Below are 24,356 nucleotides of genomic sequence, written 5' to 3'. Positions count from 1 at the left end.
GTAGTTTAAATGTATTCTCTGTAAACTTGGTGACATATCTGTGTAAAATACCATGATATGAAAGTTCTAGTGCATTAGTTAGTTGACTGTTAAATGCTGTATACACACTCACCTGTCTAGTCCTTTGTCTGCTCCAGGGTGTTCGGCCAAAAGAGTCCGCCAGGGTACAAACACCCATATAAACATTCCAAGAGGGACCAAGTGGCAGGATTGGAGAGGGGGATTTGGTAGTTGCGTGTATTTTGATATTTATTGTACTTATGGTTGTCAGTATATTTGTGAGGGGTGAAGTAAGTGGCAGTGAGTGTATTTTTTTAAATAAATATTTTCAAATTGCTTTTTAAAATACTGTATGATAGTTTAGCCAGGTGAAGAAATTCAATCCAATATGGGTACCAGTGACAAAGTGTAAAAGGCGCAAGTTACAATCTATCTGTGTTACTGGTCAGACTTCGCTTGGTTGCTGTCATGAGTGTTGAATAAAGCCCCAAATAGTGGGTAACCCTTCCATCGTCTTGGCATCTGTCTTTACTGTTTCATCCAGCCGCTAAAGTGTCATTCTAACAGACCAACCCCAAAACAGGACTCGTGATTTGCTTTGTCAGTATATGTGACAGCTGTTTCTTTGTCATCGAGAAGATATCATTGTCTCCTGTGTGTAGTGGTCCTTCAAAAAAAAATCATCTGTGAAGTAACCAGAATGAGTGACAGGCCAACATTTGACTCTGTGGAGCGGCGTTTTCTTTTTCTCCACAGCTGCTCAGGGTTGGAAAGGGTCACTGGTATCTAATATAGTGACTTGGTGAATTGGCTGAAACAAAAAATAGAAGTTCTGTGTATTCACATTCAATCAACTATGCCCTCTACCCCAACATGTAGGCGATGCTAATGAACAGCTAAAACATTTTACAATAATGCCCCCCGTCTCTTCCATAAGTATCCATCTACAATTATGACATCAGAGCAGTACTATCTATCTGAACCAACACCTTCTGATCAAGCATAATCACATTTTCTCTGTGGACATGGTATAATCATAAAGAATAAAGCCTAAAGCTAAGTCTCCTAGAATGACTTTGTCAGCTCAGTGCAGTAACACCGGCAGTTAAGATAAACAAAGCCTTTCTAAAAGTGGGGTCCATGGTAACTTTGGTATCAATTTGCGAACTAACTGAACTAGAACTACAATGATTAGAAAAATATATTCCCTGCTTTGATCTGGACCAAGAAGACCAAGCAACAGGTGTGAACACACCTGAAGGGCTTTATTTTCATGCAGAGTCGTTGAACCATGCATGGTGTACAGAGTTTTTGTGGCCAGGGGTGTCAAGGACACTTCATATACATGGAGTTAAGGAAGGGCAGATGGTCGTCATGATGGTCAAACACATCACTGTCTTGCATTCATATACAAGCTACCTGAGATGGTTCAGCTGCAGCTGGAGCAGGCTGCACAGCTGGAACAGGTGGGGGGCGAGTCTGCGGATAGACAGGTCTCTGGCTGGGGGCCTGCAGCACACAAACATTTACAATTATTTATGTTTGTTAAGTAGCAGTTTCATCTTAGACTTCCAAACTACTGGCAATAACTGGAGCACCTTTAACTTTGTGAATTCCAACTACTCATCCTTCATCTTACCTGACCACCCATTTAACTTCCTGACCTAAATTGTTTAGGACGTTAAATATACCATAGTCATTTTACATTTGGTGAACTGCCCCATTTAATATTTAATGTTTACTATTGCTTTACCCTACCATTATTATTGTTAGATTTTTTTAAATTGACAATTTATACATACTTTGCCTGCGTAATTTAGTTTTTTGTCCCTAGTGGTCAAATATCACTTAATCTAGCTTTATAATATCAGAGCCCACCTGAGTTCCACCAGCAGCAAGGACACTGAGTCCGAACAGCATGGCAGTGATACAGATCAACAGTTCCAGCACCAGGAAGACCACCAGTGTCCCCAGGATCCCGTCAATCAACAGCTAGGCAGATAAATCCAAGAGCATATAGTATAGTCAGAAAACTGAAACAGTGTCAATTGAAACACAGTATTAGGTGCTGTGACACTGACAATGATATGTTAAAGCCTCAGGACATGTATTTTACCAGTTAAAGATATGTTTGTCTTCTACATGCACTGTACAAGACATAGCAACAATAACATGACCTATCTGACCAAAGTATTAGTTGTAACAGTAGTCAGTCACTTACTTTACACTTTTGCTCGATCAGCCCGGTGCATTTCCTGAAACAATGTTGCTGCAGTAGACAGTAAAGAAAAAGAAACATGGAGTCTGCTTTTTCAAAACATGTAATGTCTACTACGAATTCATTTGACTATATATGTGAAGTCACACATAAGTGAGGGCTCTGTTTATACTACAAAGCCTGCTTACACAGGATATGTAGTATAGATTTTCTCAATCAGTTTTTATATCCCGCCTCTAGCTTTAGATCGTGAATAACGAATTAAAAAACAACCCTTCCCCTTACTTTTTTTTTTCAAGACAAATTCTAATTCTAGAAATCCTAGAAAACCTCCATCTGTGGTCAAAGATCTATTTGATAAAAAAATCAAGTTCTTAAAAGTAAAATGTAAATCATAATTTTTGTGTACTTATAACATCTTCAGCATGTTGAAATCTGGGGCCACATTCACAAAAGACCATATCTAATCACTAGGAGTCATCATTTCACTCAAAAGTTCATAGATATGAGGTTCACACTTGTGTAGTCTACTATGTAGTCACCATTATGAGGTTTCTAGTGTAGGCACTCAAAAGACTAGGTACCGTTAAAGCTGCTGTCGGTAGGATTGAGAGAAGTGTGGACATAGTCTCACAATTCAAAACCAAACGACTCCTGCCCCCCCCCGCTGCACTTCGGTTCCTCCTCCACAGCTCCTCCCAGCCCTCCGTGCCCGTGCACGCTACCATGGCAACTGAAGCCAGGCAAGGTACGTAACATGACGTTCCCACTGGTAAGAAGCTAACCTGAAGCTAACACGGACTACTGTCCACATTGATAGATTATAACACGTTTTTCAAATTATCGTTGCCTCACTTTATTACCTGTGACTTTTTGGGAAAAAAATGACATCATCAGTGTTTTTGAATGTGGGCGACCGTAAATCAGTTTATATTAGCTTGTTTACGTACCTAGAGTTAGCTAGCATGTTAGCTACTGCAGTGTTACATGGTAGGCCTGTAAATGAACAGCTTTATCTTCACATACATAATTTATTTATTTGGGGTAATCAGATTCACTGGTTCAGTACTACCGATGCAGTAGCTCAAAGAAAAGCATGAAAAAAGTACACAATGATGTAATATTGTCAAGCTTTATTTTGCGCATGATAAAATACAGTAGTTGTGTTGAATATTCCTTCCTCAGCTGTTACCCCATCAAAGTCAGCATCTGTAGAGAAAACCAACATGAATAGCGACACATACTTAGCATTTAGCATAGCACGGGATGCTACATTGGTGATAAAATAGGGAAGCTAACTAAACAGTCCGACACAGATGGGGGAGCATTTGGTCGCGAGAGCACGGACAACGACACACACAACTGGAAAACTCTCAAAAACAGATTAGACCGCTTGGACACAAACATATTTTCAGCTATGATGCTACAAACACTGCTAACCAGTAGCTGTAGCACTGTGGGCCTAGCATCTAGCAGCCTGATTAGAACTAGCATCCTGATTACAACAGCACAGTAACACACTGTCACAGAGTGCGATAATGAGAGGGAAAATAAAAGATAAATGAAACAGAGATAATTACCGGTCAAGCAGAAAGCATCATTTGTGAATCCTGTCAGTGTCGTTGCTTCTGTGGAGCGGCTCCGATGTTTACATCTGCTCGGTCTGTTTCCTTCTTTTTAGCTCGTTTTTGCTCGTGGTCTTTGTCGTATTTGCAGTTTCTAGCAAAGGAGCCGGGCAGTTTTGTCGATGCTTGGCGTTTCTCTGCTGGGTATTTTCAAACTAACTCTGCTTCTGCTGCAAGCTCCTCATTGCGAAGACGTGAGCTTGGTCGTGACCGAGTGAGTGAAGCTGTGCACAGGTTCTGCATCGCTGCGCCGCTCGTACCCAGATAACTGACAGAGCGGAGAGATGCCCCCTGGCTGTGATTGGAGATTTTTGCTCGGGCGCGGTGGATTCTGGCAAATGGCATTAAAGGCATTAGGGGGAGGTGAATGACCCAGATTCTGTCACAGACAATCTGTCTCACATATTACTACCAGCATATAGTTACAGTTTCAACAAATATGAAAAAAAAATATTTTTTCAAATCCTACCGACAGCAGCTTTAATGAGCAAAGGTGATTGCAAGCTAAACCCCAATGATTTTATTTCTTCCTCTATCAAACTAACTTCTCTGAATGAGGTTTCTTAGCTATTAGCTCACTAACCACAAAACCTGCCTGCAATAACATTGTGGCTAATGGAAAACCGTTCGTACCAACAGATTTGCTTTTAAATCGTGCAAACAAGTGAGTTAGGACATTTAACTTCCAGCATTCATCAATTTTCTCATTACATTCATGTCACAGACACTTTTGTCTAAAGCGAATTACAATAAGTGCATTCAACCATTAGGATATTACCCAAATGTGCAACAATCGATTGATTACATAAACATTTATCAAATAGGCAAAAAACAGCTTCAAGTACTCATTTAGATTTTTCTACTTTTTTTTAAAATTAATAAATTCAAGGAATAAGGTACAGTCTGAACAGGTGAGTTTTCAGTCTGTGAAGGAAGCATTGAAAGAATTCTGCTGTCCTGATATCAATGGGGACCTTGTTCCACCATTGAGGAACCAGAACAGAAAACAGACGGGATTTAGATGAGCTGTGGCTGCCCACCCTTGCAGTGAGGGAGTAGCAATCCATTTGGCACTAAGAGAGTGCAGTGGCATTTGACCCTTTTCTGGATGTAGGAAAGGCCTGAGCCATTCGCAACACGGTAGGGGAGTACCAGTGCCTTGAATCAGATTCGAACTACCACCGGAAGCCAGTGTAGGGTGCTGAGGATCAGCGTGGGAGAATTTTGGTAGGTTGAAGATCAACCGGGCCACAGAATTCTGGATGAGGTCGGTTGCACATTTCGGCAGGCCAGCTAGGAGAGAGTTGCAGTAGTCCAGGAAAGACTCCACATCTTAGTCTTGGTTCGTCTTCTTATGATGAAGCTGAAGCTACCGCTTCCAACAAAATGCTATTTTTGCAACCCAAGTGCTGATTGCCAAGTTGGCTACAGGGGTGCTAACCACACCCCCACAATTAATTAGAGATTTAAACCACCTGGTGCCAGAGCAATAGAAACTGACAACTCCCACTGAACACTGAGAAACAACAACAGCTAAAAAAACAGTTTTCCACCTCAGTCAGTGAAGATAAAATTTTCTAAAAATGGATCTTAAGCCACAACAAACTTAACTTAAATAAAGTCAACAAAGACAAATTGTTAAACCTAAAACAACAGGCAGAGAGAGCACAGTTAATCAGGGAATGCCAATTTCAGAAACTAGATGTTCAGCTAATACTAGCAGTCCTAGAGGTAAGATATCACAGTAGTCAATTGCACAATAAAATAACGCTGGTGAGACTGGAAATAAATCTGATTTAAGAGTGCTAACCACGACAGAACACAATTTAGAATCAGACTGTAAAGACATTAAAATAAGTCTTCAAGAACTAGAAAATAAATAAATCTAAGTCAGGAATACTGATCACAACAGAACTCAGCTTAGAGACTGAAAACCTAAAACAGACAGCACAGTTAAGCAGAAAATGCCAATTTCAGAAAAGTAAATATACTCAGTAACCAAGCGTTTATTATTACGCCTGTACTGTATCATCTACATAAAACAACAACACAGAGACTGCAGTATCGACAAGTGTGACCCAAGACGGAACGACAACAACTTTACTGAACACTGTCAAAAAGCCCATTACAACACCCCCCCCCCCCCCCCCCCCCCCCCCCCGTCCTCGTTTCTAAACAGTAACATCAAAGATGTAACCACAAATTACCAACCTGTCTTAACAACAACGTAAAAAACTTTTTTCCCCCTCAAACAATAAACAATATACCCCCACATAACAGCACAATCTACCCCAGGTACGCACCACCAACACACCATATACCACTGATACATCACACATTACCGAGACACAAAGTCCTTGAAATGGACAGGCTGCCTCACAGTTCTCCCAGCACGAGTCACATTCTGGCCGGGCTCACTGGCACTGGAAATACGAACAGTCCCTATACCATTAACACCCAGTGGCTCCATAACCCCACAGTCCCCAGCTGGTGGCCCCTCGCCTTGCAGTTCAGGAGCATGAAGATGAGAAGCCGGGAGACCACTGGAACAACCAGACGGCATCAGCATTGTGTAAGTCTATCATAATGAACAATCTGCTCTTGTCCAACAGAGTCCATAGAACGGCCAATACGATAGGTAAGACCTGGATCTGCATAGGGCTGATGATGAACAGCTCCGTCATAGTACAGTTTTAGTTTTTCTCGAAAGTCAGCACAATGCTGTCGGGCACCACTAAAAGCAGTCCCCAGCCACTCCGCCAGAGAGTACACAAAGTCAGCATGACAAGAAGGCAAGTTCGAACACAGCATTCAGGCCGGCACCAAAACATCCACGGGACACCGGCTTCCCGTCCATAGGTCAAGAAGTATGGAATGTAGCAGGTTCAGGCATGAACAGAGGTATTATATGCGAACGCCAACGACTTGATACTGTGCATCCCCTGTGAGGGAGGAATTCACTCTTCGGCAGAGCAGTCCATTCACAGACAGACAAGGACATTCAGTCCATAACTTCCGAAGTCACTGAAGCTCCCTCTCATCTGTCCCCAAGGTCATCGAGATCCACTACGTTCAATCCATTCCAACACCCTACCAATATCTGGATCAGCCTGTTGCAGCTCTCTCATTCCAATCCCATCATGTGACAGTGCATGCACAAAAGACAGATCATCTGAACTACTGTCCCTTTCAATCTGCTGCCCCAAACTCAGGCCATCAGAGGCCTGAGGGTCCGCAGCAGTTGGTTGAGCCCACAAAGTATCAGTCTGGGGAGCAGTCGACTCCCCACCAGTGTCTTTTGCATTCACCTGAGGGGTTGCTTCTGGCAAAGCGTTGTTCCCCATCCCAGCCTCAGGATCTTGAGGTCGCCGGGAGAGAGCATCAGCATTAGTATGCAGTATGACCCAGTTGAGAGGATCCAGTTCCAGTATCCACCTTGCCCTCTTCTCTGTGTCAATAGAAACAATCTTGTACCTGTCAATAGACAGGCTACGGAGGCCCAATAGACATTTATCATCTGTTATGATAGTGAATGCAGCTGATCCGATGTAGTGTCTGCATTGCCTTAAATTCAACCCACACTATAGCCCACAACTCTTTGTCAAATGTGGACCAGCGCCTTTCAGTCGAAGTGAGCGACTGGCTGACATACACCACCATCCTCTATTGTCCTTCTCTGTCCTGAGCCAGCACAGCCCCCACAGCCTCCATGGAGGCATCAGTATACACCTTAAAGGGGAGTTGGAAGTCCGGCATAGTGACAACAGGAGCAGACGAAAGCACCCACTTCAGATACTCAAACGCTGTATTGCATTCAGTTGTCCACTGGAAAAGTGTGTCTTTACATGTTAGGTGGTGCAAGGGAGCTGCACGCCGGGCAAAGTCCCTAACAAAGGGTCTGTAATAAGAAAATAAGCCCACAAATGCGCTCACTTTAGTTGGATTCCGTGGGGTTGGCCAGGTTTTGACCTTGTCCGTGTTTTGAGGGTCTGGCTGAAGGCCATGGCAAGAAACAACATGCCCCAGGAATACCACATGGTCTCGAGCCAGACGGCACTTCTTGGGGTTGAGTCTGAGACCTGCCGCCTGAATCCTGGAGAAAAATTCACACAGACTGGAGAGATGGTCCTCAAAGGAGGGGCTGTATATCAGGACATCATCCAGATACACCATGCACACCTGCCATGGAAGCCCTCTGAGCACTAGCTCCATCAACCGCTGAAACGTTGCGGGAGAGTTAGTGAGGCCCATCGGCATCGACCGCAACTGGTAGAGGCCCCTGCCACTTGTGAAAGCTGATTTCTCCCTGTCCTCCTCAGCCACTTCGTCCTGCCAGTAGCCATTAGAGAAATCAAACGTGCTGAACCACAGTGAGCCGCTCAATGCATCCAAGGTATCATCGACCCTAGGAAAGCGATGACAGTCACACCATTCAGGTGTCGGTAGTCAATACAGAACCTCCACTCACCGTTTTTCTTCCTTACAAGAACAACAGGCGAGGCCCAAGGGCTGCAGCTTTCCTCACCACTCCATTCGCCAACAGAGCCGCCACCTGTCTGTCTATTTCTTCACTATCTTTGGGGAGGTCCGATAGGCATGCTGTCGCAGGGGAGAATGATCACCTGTCTTTATGTGATGTCCAAAAAGTGTGCATCAGCCGGTCGCCCCCTTGGATGTGCTAAATATTTCCTGGTGTTCTGCCGGCAAAGCAACCAACTGCGCCTTCTGTTTTCGACTGACAGGAGGTCCTTTCAGCAACCTGAGAGGCACATCAGAGGTGGAAAGGGACGAGGCAGTGTCACTCAGGACCTGTGGGAACGACACAAGCTCGGCCTCATCCACAGAAAAAAACTCCCCCAGATGCATGCCCTCTCTCAGTACAATGTCTTGATCAGTAGGGTTCAACACACAGGCTGTAGTAACCCCATTCTTCACAGATGTCAATGTGTGGGCCACCACACACTCACTTTTGTTCTGGAGGTTTGGGGCCAAGTAGCCCACAAAGTCCGGCAGCCTATCCACTGGCCCGGCTGGGGACACGCACACAGGCACCAGCATCTCGCTGAGGGGGGGCAGAGTCATAATGGACACATTACAGATTAACACTCTGTTGAGTCTTTACCACCCAGAAGTAGGTGCTAGTGTCCCATAACTGCAGCTGGTCCTGTGCGAAATCCAAAAGGGCGTGGTTGGAGGCAAGGAAGTTCAAGCCCATTTGGGATGCCTAGACCCCCCGAGTACATAGAAAACATGCTGCCAGGCTTCATTACCAATATAATAGAGTGGAATAGAAGCCTTTATTGTCATTACACATGTAAAACTGTACAACATTTTTTTTCAGTGACAGGTTATTGTTTGAACACCACGATGTTAGTTTCAGGATCTCATCCCAGGCTCGTCTTCTCCTAAGATCAGTCCCACCACGATCGTGTCATCCGCAATCTTCACTATGGTGTTGCTGGGGTGGGTTGGACTGCAGTCGTGGGTGTAGAGAGAGTGGAGAGGTGGGCTCAGCATACATCCCTGTGGAGAGCCTGGGCTGAGTGTACAGGTGGAGGAGAAGTGGAGGCTGAGTTTCATCTTCTGGGGCCCATCAGTGAGAAAGTCACTGATCCAGGAGCAGGGAGGAGATGGAGTCCCCGGGATGATCTTGTTGAAGGCTGAGCTGTAGTCAATGAAGAGCATCCTAACGTAACACTCCTGGTGTTCCAGGTGTCTCAACACAGCATGAAGGGCTATGGAGATGGTGTCCTCGGTGGATCTGTTCGCTCTGTAAGCGAACTGGTGAGGGTTGAAGGTGGGGGGAGGCAGGCTTTGATGTAATGCAGGACAAGCCGTTCAAAGCACTTCATAATGATGGGTGTGAGTGCTACTGGACGGTAGCATTTGAGGTGTCCGGTGCTGGTTTCTTGGGTACGGGGATGATGGTGGAGGACTCCAGACAGGCAGGGATGATGGCCTGTGTCAGGGAGAGGTTGAATATCATTGTGAAGACCTGTGAGAGCTGGTCAGCACAGGCCTTGAGTACCTTACCAGGATGTCCGTCTGGTCCAGCAGCTTTCCTGGGGTTGACCACCAAGCACACGTCTCATATCATGCACCTGTACAGTCAGTGAATGGGTGCTGGGTACTGGTGGAGGCTGAGGTGATGAAGCTGTGGTCTGTGATGTCTCGAAGCGGGCAAAGAAGCTGTTCGGCTCTTCTGCCAGAGAGACACTGGAGTCCACAGTTGTGGTGTTTCGTCCTCTGTAGTTTGTTATTTGTTGAATGGCTTGCCACACCTGTCGTGGGTTGTTTTCTGAGAGGTGGTCTTCTATTTTCTTTTGTAGTCCGCTTTTGCCTTTTTAATCACCCTCTTCAGATCAGCTCTAGCAGTGCTGTACTGCTCTCTGTCTCCAGACCTGAAGGCGGCGTTGCGGACCTTGAGGAGAGTCCGGACCGGGCTGGTCATCCAGGGCTTCTGGTTGGGGAGCACACGGATGCATTTGTCCACTGTGACTCGGGAAGCAGTGTGTGTCTATAGTTGTACTGTTTACAGACTAGTTGTTGTGCAAGAAGATGCACAAACCACCTCCCCTGCTCTTACTGGAGTCTTTTTTGTGGTCCCAGCGGTGGACGGTGCGGCCCGCTATCTGTACTGCTGCGTCGGGGATCAACGGATGAACCCAAGTCTCTGATATTATCAACACGCAGCAGTCATGAACATAGTGGTCGGCGGCGAGTAGTTCCAGCTCGTCCATTTTGTGAATCAGGGATTTTGCGACATCCCCGCTACTGCTTCCTCTCCCTACTCCGTCGGCGCCACCTGCCGTAGCCGATAACAATCCACGGAGAGTCTCGCTAACTCGTTCGGGATGTTGTGATAGCGGGGAAAATCGTCTGTAACGGGTGATTTGTGGAGAAAACCAATGTCAAGTAAATCCTGTCTACTGAAGTAGTGGTTTCCATGCATGGTAGACACAAACCAAGATGTTGAGTGGCGGTTATGGTGCCCAACGTGTCGATGATCTGACCATTAACAGCACGGGCAGCAATAAAGTCAGCATTCAGGGGTCTTTGGCCCAGAGCTGGAACAGCCATGTGCAAATCAGCACTGATAAATGACTCTGTGGACCCCGAATCCACTAATATATTGATTTCAGTCCCTTCAATGCTCCCTCTCACATATGAAGTATGATGCCGCTTTGTCGTATCCTGCACCATTGCCTTACTTGTAGAGGAGAAAAAAATGTCTTCCTCCCAAGAGGCCGTGATTACTGTCGAAGCTGGTGTTTGGGCCACAACATCAGCTACATCTCTTTTCCCGACTGGTTTTCAGGGTCCTCCCTCTTGGGTGAGAATAAACGTACTCCTCGCCTCCTCTGGAGATCGTCATTAAAGGGGGCTCTCGCAGGTCTTGGGCTTCGCCAATTTGGAGATCTAGCTCGTCTGTCATAGGGCCCCCAATATCCTGTCTTTCCCTGGGACCCGTGTCTACTCGCCGTTCGCGCCAGTTCCGGTCCAGAGAGCGCCCTCTCGGCTCACCTTGCAGGCGACATTGCTGGCCGCCCTGCTCCCCACAAGAACATTGACACTGACCTCCATGCACTGAGTTAGGAGTTCTCCATTCATCTCTCCAGCCACTGGATTTCAGTTGGTTATTTTCCTCTGCCATTCATCTCATTTCAATCCTCATTTCCCTCACATCCTCAGTAAGTCTGTCCATGACTTGGTACAAACCACCCCCGTCAGCGATGGAATGCACCATTGCTGCTGCTCCGCTTCTAGCGGGAGGTTGGTGAACCAAATTGTTGACATAGTCTGATTGCCAAGTCTCCCTCGCCATTTCACATCGGCCAGCGATAATCAGGGCCTCCTCCAAATCAGTAGCCCATGGCTCATGGCATTTAGTTCTCAACGCCGGGTCAAGCCCAGCCAGAAATCGGCTGAATTTCTCTTCTTTCTGCGTTACATCACCATAGCCTGGAAATGCCTGGTGAACCAACTTCCTTATTTCTGCTGCATACACTTCCAAACTCTCACCTGGGGAATGAGGATAGGCTGCACAGCTGAGCTATATGCGTGTGTTGGCAGTGGCTAACATTAGCTAACTACAACTGCGGCAACTGCCGCGTCTGCTTTCCACTACACACTTTTCTCTCAATTGTCTTTTAGGCAGGAAAAATCCCACCGCTGCCAACAATGTAAGTGAGCTTTTATTATTATGCCTGTACTGTATGATAAAATAACAATAAGGAGACTGCAGTGTTTACAAGTCTGACCCAAGACGGAACCACAACTTTATTGAACACGGTCAAAAACCCACTACAACACATCCGCTTCCTTCTTCCGTCCTTCCCTTAAAACTAAAACCCCAATTTAAAATCCCTCAGTACTTTGCTGAGGCAACCCAAAAACGGATTCAAAATAAAATGTTATGTTACATAAATAAAATAGCTTACACTTCTATTGAAAAAATTAATGTTGCCATGAACAAGCAGGGCATCTGGATAAGGTGGGAGAGAGGACACTGAACTGGCAGGACATCTGAAGCATGGAAGGCCACCGGATCAAGTTCCTGCTATGTTTTGGTGTATGATGTCCTGCCTACCCCATCAAATCTACATACGTGTGCGTTGGCAGAGAGCTGTACACTCTGCGGAAGACCAGCTAACCTTAAACATGTCCTCTCCTCTAGGGATGTCACAATACCAAAAATCTAGTAGTTGGTACCGATACCACCAAAAGTACACGATACCAAATTCAATACCATGGTGTACAAAAAAGGACACGAACAATTATACTTAAACAATAACTCCTTTATTAAAAAAATATTTGAACATTACAGAAACAATAATAGTGGCATGTAGCCATTTAAAAGAAGAAATTTAACATTACAAAAAAAGATGTGCAATACTATGCAATCAACTTTATTATGGCACATATTGGAAGTCATGACTTCAAGATATAACAAATAAATTAAGAGCTTCTGATATTGTTTGCTGACTTTGCTCCTGGTGGATCCTCTTCTGGCTCATACTGGGGGGGAAAGAGAGTGATTTCGGTTATAAAACTGTCTGACAATGAGTCAGAAAACAGTAGAGGCTTCAGGTACAGTACTAAGCACGCGGGCGCGCACAGACGCACGCAAACAGGCACACGCACAAAAATACACGCGCACAGACGCACACAAACACACGCACATACGCACACAAACACATGCGCACAGACGCACACATACACACAGGCAGGCACACACACCTTGTAAACTCTGAACATCATCAAACATGTTGACGGGACACAGACTGAAAAGCTGTTAGGTCACTATGAGTTAGCGGTAGGGTTGTTAGCAAACGGCTATTGCTAACATTGAATGGAGCAGAACGTGAGGAGGTTTCTGCCTAAAACATGTTAACACGCAGCACCAATTGTCGCCGAAGTTTAACAGTTTTTATATGATGTTAATATGAATTTGATCCCACTAACCTTGAATTCTTTGAACTGATCTTGATGCCCGTCTGTCAGCTGTTAACTCCTGTGGTTTGAAATGCGCGATGGCATCGTTTGCATATTGACTTCAGCACATTAATTATAACGTCGTATTCATCTACCTCGAACGCATCCGACTCTTGTTGGGACGGTGCACAACTTGTTGTTGTGTTCCTCCCGTACTTTTCCAGTGTGCTGGAGGGAGTTCTTCTTCTTCTTTACCATTTGAGGACAGACCACAACACTTGTAGGCTATATGCTGCCCCCATCAGTTCCGGAAATCCTGCTCGGTTCCTACGGTACTTACGCTACTGCAGAAGAACAAGTACCATCTGGTTTTCCTAATGTTTGGACAGACTTGGTACCGTAGTATCAGTTCTGGTGACAACCCTACTCTCATCATGCAGATCAAGCCTGGCGGATGGGAAATTCCGGTGGCTAAATGACCAGATTCTGGCCCAGTTTGCTACTGGTATGGAGCAGGCAAGGAAGAAGCCAAGACAACATTCCAAGGCCCACCGGTATATCCACTTTCTCAGAGCAGGAAAGGCTGGCGTGGTGGAGACTAGGAGCAGAGGGATCTTAACTACAGTAAGCGACTGGGAGATGCGGGTAGCCCTCAAGAAACAGCTCAAATTCCCAGAAAAGATAACAACCACATGCCTCAGACCAGACATTGTCCTTTGGTCAGGAAGCACCCAGCAGGTCATGTTTATGGAGTTGACAGTGCCCTGGGAGGAGAGGATTGAGGAGGCACAAAATAGCGCTCCAGGGGCTTCCCAGGGAACTCACTCTGGCGAAGTCTTGGGCTGCTGGGAATAGAAGGCATGGCTAGGAAGCGGATGGTAGCTGACGTTAGCAAACAGGCAGAGACAGCATCCCGTTGGATCTGGATAAAGCGCAGTGAGCGTTGGCAGAAACAACCTGGTGATGGGCAACAACAACAGCACTGAGTTGAGTGGTGGACAGTGGGGGTAGTCCCAGGACACTGGGTCTACCGTTGATCCCGTGGAGATGTGCTGGGCTTAATTCGACAAAACATTGATGAAGGGGGGTGCCCATTTGAAAACCCAAAGAAGCCACCCAACTCAGGCCCAGACCCCAGGACAGGAGGTGCATTGTAGGAGAGAGAGAAACGAGAGCGATGCTACTGGCTCAAAGATGGTGCAGGGGAGAGTACCTGTAAAGGTGAGCCAGGTGCGATAACCACATCATATTTTGCATATTGTATGGCCCCCATGTGCCTGTATGACCTCCCGACAACGTCTGGGCTCCTGATGAGTTGGCGGATTGTTTCCTGGGGGATGTCCTCCCAGACCTGGATCAGGGCATCAGTAAAATCCTGGACAGTCGGTGGTGGTACTTGGCAGCGTCTATGCACCAATACATAATATCCCATAGGTGCTCAATTGGATTTAGGTCAGGGAACCAAGAGGGCCAGTCAATGGCATCAATGCTTTCATCATCCAGGAACTGCCTAAACACTCTGGTCACATGAGGCCAGGCATTGTCCTGCAAGGAGGAACACATGGCCAACTGCATCATCGTAAGGTCTAACAACCGCTCTGAGGATATCCTGGTACCTAACACCTGTCAGGGTACTGTTGGCTATGACATGGAGTACTGTACGACACTCCAAGGATATGCCTCCCCAGACCATCACTGACCCACCGCCAAACCGATCATGCTGGATAATGTTACAGGCATCATAACGTTCACAAAGGCCTCTCCACGGATTTTCACCAAATTTGGTGGGAGTATTATTTGTGAGGGTATCTCCAGATCAGTGGCGGATTTAGCGGAGGCGACGTGGGCAGCCGGGGGTGGCACAGAGTGCTCCCACACATTTTACTTCCTCAACAGCGTGGCAAATAACACAGAAACTTCTCCTTTGACTAGAGACACTGCAGCATCTATTAACGGACGGACTGCAACCTTCACTGCAAATTCTCTACAGCAGCCCACTCTGTTTCTCTGGACCTCACTGCTCACTGTCACACTCCATCACAAGATCATGGACTGCACTTTCAAAACAGTAATGAGTAGGGTTGACACATTGAAGTCCAAACATACTGTCTCAATTCACATCATATAAAAAAGCAGAAAGGCACCACAGGTAAATGTACAAACCATCAACTCATCATGGTGGCCATTAAATACACATTCAGGGATACTTTTCTGTCCTGCAAACATTGTTTCAGTCTTGCACCAGGCAAAACAATTTTTTCAAAAAATACACACTATAGAGAGAAAATTTAGACGTGATCACTTTAAGCCCCAAACTGAATTTTCTGGCACCTGTTTTGAGATAATGTTTAAAACAATCGATCACAATAACTATTGATCTTGGAATTCAGTGATGTACTTTGGACGTTTGTTCCAATCAGGCTGTAACACGACCTGCCACAGAGCCAGAGAAATACATTACATTCTCACAGCATCAAAGCTTTGTTACAGTACTGGCAACTGATTTGGCTTTTTGTATGTCTTTATCTGTTTAACCACTAAAACCTTAAATCTGGCTTCTCTGTGTAGGTTTTAAAGACATTACCACGGCATGTAGCTCCAATCTGTGGCAGTGTTCACAGTGGTAAGAGTCTTGGCGGTAGGGAAGGTGTTTGGACATCAGACCCAGGGCAGCAGTGGCAAATGCAGCACTGATGAGATGCAGCACTAGCATGCATTTCACCTGCAAATGGAAACAGCAGTGCACAAGTAAAATAGGTTAGTTACACTAATCTAACAACATAGAAAAAACACATGCACAACACACAATATTGGTATACCACACAAACAACCACCTCACCCATACACTTGTACCTCACACAACTGACGTAGTATATAAAGACTGGCAGGAACACCAATACTCTGCCAGATCATTGTATACCCTGTAGTATTTACACATTCCCTCGATTCTCTGGAAAGGATTGCATCGGTTTGGACTGAGGACACCAAACAATCCCTTGGTTTAGTTTAGTTGTGTTATTGGTCAGCCTCCTTGCAAATTACTTTGCAATTACCCTGCTTGTGAATTTCAAATTTGTGTCAGTCTCTTTGTTCCACCTCAATGAAACCCAACAGTGGTGGCATTCCCCAATTGACAGATGGATGTAACAAGATGGGAAAAATGGAGCTAACTGGGCCTCATACTGAACAAGAACCATTCGTACAAACAGATTTGTTCTTAAGTGGTGTGTACAAACTCAATTTACGAGTGGTCCGGACCGTGCCGCGTGAAATTAGTCCACTGATATTTAAATCAAGTTTTCATTAATGGATTAATTACGTTAATTACTTTGAAGCAATTATAAATACAATTATCTATTACACCTCATAATTATGTTGAAATTATTCTGTTAAACTCTGCAATTCAAATTATGATACAATTCTAAATGTATTAATGTACCTGCTTAATGTTGTTGCGTGATGGTTAGGGGAGCGCACAACTCCTTTTGCTGCAGAATAGTGAAGTAAACATGTGTCTTATATACCTGTCTTATTGGTAAGTGACTTTGTGTTACGGTTGAGGTTACCAAACAGCAGGTAACTGACAGAGCAGGTTTTGACACTTTGACGTCATGCAAGCTATTTTCAGATCATTTACAGCTGTGGCTCAGGAGGTAGGGGGTCGTCCACTAACCCAAATGTTGGCAGCTCGAGCCCAGCTTCCCCTAGCCGGCATGCTTTTGTGTACTTGGGCAAGACACTTAACCCTAAATTGCCTTTGGCGGCTCTTCTGGCAGTGTATGAATGTGATAGAAAAAGCACGGTAAACAGCAGTGCTGTATGAATGTGTGTGAATAGTGAATGTGACTTGTCCTGTAAAGCACTTTGAGTCGTCAAAAAGACTACAAAAGCGCTATATAAATACAGTCCATTTACCTAAATTTCACAATTTTTTCACAATATTGTGTATATGCTGAACTCCCTGGCCCATGACATCTCTAGTCAACCAGACAAGACAGGAGTATTCATACTGTCATACTGTATGTTCACTTGTGCCATGGTAGAGTGTACAGTTGGTGATTTGAAGGCCAGATGGATGTGCCTTAACAGAGCTGGTGGCTGCTCTACATGCCTGATGCCTGTTGCTTGAATTTCTGAAAGCAGGATTTCAGTCTCCAAACATGTAAACCTTACTTTTTCCTTCCTGCCATATGTCGCAGGAAGCATAGCCTTCTATTGTATTGCAGAACACTATTCACATGCACTCCGCAAATGTGCTCAAGTGTTCATCTTGTCTACATAGGTTATTTACACACTTTTCTGAAGTAAGAAGCGTTTGCTGAATCTGAGTTTGAACCAACTCACGGAAAAAATGAACCAGAAATATAAGATAAGAATATGAAAATGTTCTTGGATGAGGCCAAATGATCTGTGTGGATTGTCAATCTGAAAACCATATCAGCTACTGGTGTTTTGTTTTTTTGTCAATTCTATGTCACGTACAACAAAATAACAATAACATCCAAAATAATGACAATCCTCAAAAGTGAACTTAATTATTGATTGTGCTTTTTATATTTTTGTGTCATTAGATGTGTTTTAACCATAACTATTTTCAGAAAATTGGAGGCAATATGCAAAGTCAAGTTAGAAACCAGTTCACAGCCCTGTATAGTATTCTTGCAATATCTCTGTCGTGACTTTGAACATCTCTGGTCAGATTTAGTTTAACCTATGTCCATACCCTCCAGAGATACACACATGTATGTGCACAAACACTTAAAAAAGGATTTTTGCATAATATATCACCTTTAATGATTCTGCTACAGCAACACACACACACACACACACACACAAATTTTATCTGATTATAACCAGATAGTTTGTGTAGCCCAAAATTGAAAAAAAATATGCCTGTGGTGCCTTTCAGCCTTTTGGCAGGCTGGTGCTGTGGTTAGCATTAAGATTCTGTCAATAAGAGACACTAAATTGACCTATGGTGTGAATGTTTGTTTGACTGTGTATGTTGGCCACCATGATGGGCTGGCACCAAACGTCATCTGGGAGTGGCTCCAAAGTAGAATATTCAAAACGCAAAGTGACAGGAGATTCTTTTGAGACCAGAGTGAACACACAGCCTTGCAGCCTTATCTGCTGTTACTCCCAGTTTATCACGGTGAAACTAGAGGCACAAGTGTTAATGTGTGTTGAAGGGTGGAGAGCTGACTGTTGGATACAGTGATCGGTGTCATTCTAAAGCACTTGAGATGGTCCAGACTGTAACATAGAACTCTTGTTTGATCCAGACTCTCAAAGCCAGACTCACCCAGAACAGAGTAGGTCTCCTTCCACTGTGGACCAACACAGAACCAGACAGGGTCACCTGGTGGGTTACAGTACAACTCATTACACACAGCATTTGGAAGAATGTCAGTTTTAATATTCAAGTTAATCAGATATGTGTTCATGCAGTGCTGAAAAATAAGAAAGGTATGAAGAGTTTCAGTGATCTAACAGTCCGGATCTACCTATACATTGTTAAACACTATCCAAATGATCCATGCCTCTAACTGACCTGAATGACAACGATCAGGAAGAGGGCCACATCCCCTGTGAAGTGGACCTCATGGATCTGGAGCACAGAGGCACTCAGACAAAGAATCAAAGCCCCAATAATGATCTGGATGGCCTGAATTGGGGGGAAAGCCACAAAGTCAGCACTTGTAGCCCCTTCAACCCAGAATCCCCAAACCGGGGAGATGTTTTCAGGCCATTACAATGTGCTATCAAAGTCTGTTGTTACTTGGTATGAGACAAAAGCATATGAGTTAAGCTGGAGATATAATACTTGCTTTTTAGCCATGCATTTGTGTAGACAACCAGATGGGTCGTGAGCATAATTGTTGAAATACTGTTACTAGAGTATTGCACTAGAGGGCACACTACAGAACTCGTATAGAACTTTTACTGATATAAAAAAAAGGCCAGCACCACTTGGGCTGTGTCTGAAATCTCACTAACCCATACTCACTATCTTGGGAATTCTATGTAGTGCACTCCATAATGAACTCATCGGCAAAATAAAAAAACACTTACAGACACTACTTGGGTCGCGGCGGCAATAGAGTCATTGTTGCAGGTTTATGACAATGCCAGCAGGTGGACAATCCCATAATATATTAAAAATATGTTTAAATTTACACTAACTTATTACGTTTTGGTAAAAAGCACTTTGAATTGTCTTGTTCAAATGTAGAAATAAACTTATTTGCCAAAGCTGTGATGCGCTGCTCTGCTCTTATTATATTATATTAGTGCCACAAATCAGAGATTTGTCTCATGCCTGTCGACATAAACAAGCTATGCCAACGAAAATCACTCTTCAAAACCACTTTAACCTACCTGTAAAAATACCAGCGAACATAACTCCCCTGTATTAATCCTCCCTATAATTCAGATCTTTTTGATAAGAATAAGAAGAAATAGAAGCACCAGAGGGAGAGAGAGAAGTCTGCTGCTGCTGTTAAACTAACGAGTCAAAGCAAGACATCCTTAAATTGTAAGTGAAAAGATGAAGACAATGCAAGGCCTGTGCATTTATATTTAAAATACATACACATACATACATACATCATCTGAACGCGCCATAAGACTGTTATAGTCAGACTACGCCACCTCCTGGGGAAACTTGGACAAGGCACAATTTAGTTTTCAGCCCGAGTGTGATGATATATATATATATATATATATATATATAGGAAGAGAGGAAACATTAAAAAAAAAATCTGTCAAACCACATCTTCTCCCCCTTGAACTCTCATTCCCTTTGGGTTTGGGGGCTGTGAAAAGGAGAGAAGGCAATGGAGCACATCCCTGGACAGCCAGCTTCCTCCCCAGGGTCTGAGAGCGACTGAGGGAAAGTAACCCCCAATCAAATCAAAATTGGTAAAATAAGAATAGAAAAGACAAAACCATAAACACGAAAACAAAGGCATCAACATGAACAGGACTGGGACAGGACTAACAACCCCACCAGGAATACCTAACTTAATTACTTTTGTATAATGTTTGGTTACTTACTATTATTTATTTAATATCATTTATCGTCTTCATTTGCCACTATTACCACACATATTTACACATTACCACTGTACAAATTTAAGTCATTTATTCATTCCTTTGTCTCTCTTCATTACCTCTCTGTTACCTCATCATTTCTCTCCCGACTTTATTCTCCCTCCTGATCTCTCCATTTTCAAAACCGTCCTCCCGATTCCGCTACGCTCACACTTACTCACATATACATACACTGAATATTTGAATTCAACACAATAGTCTGCCCTTAACTAAATATTATCACACATAGTCCATCACATTTATTTTGTTAATTGTCTTAATTTTTTCCTTGTGTTTTTTATTTACTTATTTGTTTTCATTTTAACACACACACACGCACATACACACAAAACAAACACCTGTCAAACAACATGTTGACACTGGAGGAGGTTGGCCTATGGTTATTTCTGAGATCACAGCAGAAACAGCGATCACGGCACTATAGTAGATCAAAGGATGCCAAAGACACCATGATAATGACAAGTAATGACAATGTATGTTGTGATTTGGCGCTATACAAATAAAATTTAATTGAATTGAAATTGAATATCTGCCCATACATTGCCCTTACCCTTCCTGTACGTTTTCATATTGCGGACGCACCCAAGTCACAAAACAGACACACGAAACGAAAGGCAGCCATGATGCGTATAAGTAGTCAAAAGCAAGTATATCTCCAGCCTTTAAATCACTGACTGACAGGAAATTGTGTATAATGTCTGGTTCCAAACTCTGAGTGCTTCTGCTCACCCCAAGAGTCTTGGGCTCCATCTTGAGATGGGACTGCAATTGAATTGGGGAGAGGGGCCCCACTACAGGATTCGGGTCTTTATCATTAAGCGCCATCCTCCTGCTGAAGACAAAAAACAGCTTTAAGAGGACAGTAGTTAAAAAAGGACAGAGTCAAAGATAAAATAATGGACAGGATGGTTAAATTGTATATATGGTTGACCTCAGACACTGGACATATCTGTCCAATGATGTCCCTTGATTAAACAGAATTTTACCAATCAACAATTGCAGGATACATTCCAATAAATGCAAGAAATAAATAGATTGCTGACACAAAGGTGGGGAGAAGAAGACTACTGGCCGACAGATGTACACAACGTAGGCTCCAAGAGGAACAAAAGCTTCTGTTAGGTGTCATGAGTAGACACAAGCATATATAGTATATTGGGAGCAGTATTCTTTGGCTTTGGCTGGTAGTCAGCCATTATGCTGGGCTGATCAGACATCTGCACTTTACAAGAAGAACTAGAGCAGAGTGTGTTAAGGTGATTGAGGTCTTTTGGGGTGCAGGGAGTGCTCCTGAAGACCTTTATGACTGGTGGCATCGGCCATTTTATTTGGAGTGGTCTTTTGCGGCAGTAGGGTCTTGATAGCAGACATGAAGAGTCTGACCTGTACTACTTATTCACTAAAGTGTAACTTGATATCTGTACAGTTTGTTCTTTGTCAGGAGGTGGACGTTACGATGACATCAATTCCACTAGAAAGAATGGAAATGCATATTTGAGTTGAGAGAGTTGTGGGAACTTGTGGGACTCCACAGTTCAGTCCACCGGGGATTTTGATAAAAAGAACAAACATGATGAACATATCAGAGACAGTGGGGATACCACAAAGTTAATCCTGTGACAGCATCCTGGTCAACTGATCTTTTTGTTAAAGCAGTGCAGAAATGTGTGCTATTACAGGTGAAACATGCCCTGACGAGTCCTTTAAGCTATAGAATTCAGCACTGAACATACATGCAGGGCATGTGTCTGAGAGGAGGCCTCTACGAACATGCTATGTATAGGAGACTGCAGCAACACCAATGTCCAGAAACCACCTAACGAGGCCTAACGCAATGAGCTTTCTGTCAAAAGCTTTGAAATTTCAAAGATTTGGTTGGAGACTAGAATGTCTAAATGTGTGTGTATGATGTACTTGGGATGGTGGTGGGGGTTTGCACTAAATACTACTTTACTATTATTTATGTGCATGCACTTTGTTTAAAAATTTGTTGATAAAATAATGTTTGAAGAATGGAATGATGTGGTTTGGGGGTTAAGTGTGGTCTGATGTAGGCCCCCCCAGGTCCCTTTTCCTGGGCCCCAAAATTTCTCGAATCACTCCTGGTCCAGGCCAAAGCCTGCAGGCTGATTCCCTGCTCCGATGCGCAGTAACAGTCAGCAAAACCAAGGACCGCTGTCCAAATGATGCAGTGATGCTTGGCTAGAGTTTAAATATGAATGTGCTGACATGTCAGCCTCTGTACTTATCGGCTACAGATCCATGAACCATTTCTTAAGTATTTCTGTGAACTCTGAGCAGGAACAGAGTTGAGTTTAGGAGCAGCACACAGAGGAATCAGAGGAATCCGCTGCAGAGACCGAGGCTGTGATGCGACCGCAGCGACACAACGCGACATAACAAATGAATATGAAATGTCCAGGAGTCCCACACAGACTTGTATCGACATACATCGTCACGACCCATGTCCCCTCAGTAATAGGACCATACACATGACAGTGACGCCAGATCAACACTGTTTCCAAGGACACGCCGTCCTGTCCCAGACTACCTGTCCCAGTTTTCTCCTGCTCGACGATCTGTGGTGAACAGTCAGTCTTACCTCACCTGTGTTCGTGCAGCTCGCCGCCTCTTCTCCTGTCAGCTCAGTGATAATAAATCGGTGGATGTGCCGTGAGTGTGGCTGCGCTCGTGTCTGCAGGATGCGGCAGGGTGTGTTCAGGAGCCGCGGTTCACTGCAGCAAAGTGATGCTGCCACTTCTTTTGCAGACTTGCGGTCTGGTGCAGTTCAGCTGCGCTCCCGCTACACAACACTGTACCTTTAAAATGAGTGGAACCCCACAGATTCTGTGGAAATGCAGCTTCATTTAATGCAAATCAAGGTTAGAGTGGGAGTGTGAACTGGGGGAGGAAACAAGGCCGACCCTAAATATTACATAGATAAATAAAACTACCCTGATGCCTGTGGATTTCCCCTGTAAGTGTCCTATATACTGTTTCACATGCAGCTTTAGAGATTACCTACAATAACATAATGTAGAGTGGTCAAACAACATCCTACTAGTTCCCCTGTCTCCTGTGTTCACTATGGTGGTTGTTGTTTGTCCCCTGTTTGTATTCTCTGTGTGTCTGGGCGTTTCTCAATGTGCGTTCTTCTCTGTACATCAGTCGTGGCCAAAGTACCGTTCACATACAAAGAACGCGTCGAGCCAAGAATTTTGGTTCAAGTTACACATTGCTGTGCTTTGCCAGCAGGTCACCTCCAGCCGACCTTCCCCGCTCTGCTCTCCCCTCACCTGGAGCCCTCTTGCCCATGCTCCCCTGGATTCGTCCATCGTCTGCCCGCTGGATTCCCCCGGAGACCACTGCTCACTGGGGAAAATCCCTCTATACCTTACTATTCCACCTTTGACTCAGTAATGCTCAGTTCTGTCTCCTGGTGATTGTTGTCTGCATTGTGGGTTCAGCTCTGTAGCTTTTACAAGCGAAGGTTAACACTTACTTGAATAATCTAACCATGACCAACATTAATCTAACAGATTAACGCTTTGTCAACTGAGCAACATCCCTTTTATTGAGCTAAAAGAACTTGCACATTGCCACACAAGGCTATATTATTTTCTGTATTTCCATGGCAATAAGGTTGATTTGGCAAAAATGAGAATAGTCTCTCACTTCAGAATTGTTTGCCAAAAAGCATCAGAAAGACTCCACACAAATTTCAATGATGTTCAATCCATTGTCCTGTGACTTTCTATAATTTTGTAGGAATACAAATGATCTTTAAGATACAGACATGGCCTATTTTATCTTTGTAAATGCTCAGTGTTCCTCATCTGTCCATGGAGTTTGTTTCTAGTTTTTATTTAATTGCTCGTCTGTCTTAATACCTTGGGAGACATTGGTGAAATTGACAATGACCTAGGTGACAATGTTTGCCACCATATTTTCTACTTGATCAG

General features: G+C 44.2%; 1 protein-coding gene and 1 long non-coding RNA gene across 9 annotated transcripts in view; both read right to left on the bottom strand.

The window, feature by feature from the left end:
• Positions 1–23,226, bottom strand: part of LOC118310500 — a 28,857-nt gene extending 5,631 nt beyond the window's left edge. The window contains exons 1-8 of one of the 8 annotated variants that reach the window (XM_035633475.2): positions 22,997–23,226; positions 21,124–21,226; positions 18,833–18,946; positions 18,584–18,640; positions 15,863–16,000; positions 2,222–2,269; positions 1,879–1,992; positions 1,420–1,509 (exon numbers count right to left, since the gene is read on the bottom strand). In XM_035633475.2, coding sequence (XP_035489368.1) covers positions 1,420–1,509; positions 1,879–1,992; positions 2,222–2,269; positions 15,863–16,000; positions 18,584–18,640; positions 18,833–18,946; positions 21,124–21,219 — 657 coding nt within the window. In that variant the 5' untranslated portion in view covers positions 21,220–21,226; positions 22,997–23,226. Of the gene's footprint in view, positions 1–1,419; positions 1,510–1,878; positions 1,993–2,221; positions 2,270–15,862; positions 16,001–18,583; positions 18,641–18,832; positions 18,947–20,051; positions 20,168–20,453; positions 20,787–21,123; positions 21,227–22,996 lie in introns of those variants that run through there. The other 7 variants (XM_035633477.2, XM_035633474.2, XM_035633476.2 and 4 more) reach the window with 7 other exon arrangements.
• Positions 12,621–15,856, bottom strand: LOC118310502. The gene is made up of 2 exons (XR_004793785.1): positions 13,309–15,856; positions 12,621–12,861 (listed from the first exon to the last, which is right to left on the bottom strand). It is a non-coding gene; the product is annotated as an uncharacterized LOC118310502 (long non-coding RNA).
• Positions 23,227–24,356: the final 1,130 nt, after the last annotated feature.

The sequence above is a fragment of the Scophthalmus maximus genome, chromosome 5 (assembly GCF_022379125.1).
Source record: "Scophthalmus maximus strain ysfricsl-2021 chromosome 5, ASM2237912v1, whole genome shotgun sequence".
NCBI classification, from domain to species: Eukaryota; Metazoa; Chordata; class Actinopteri; order Pleuronectiformes; family Scophthalmidae; genus Scophthalmus; species Scophthalmus maximus.
Note: the sequence above shows the minus strand (reverse complement) of the source record. Positions and strands in the feature narration are given on the sequence as shown.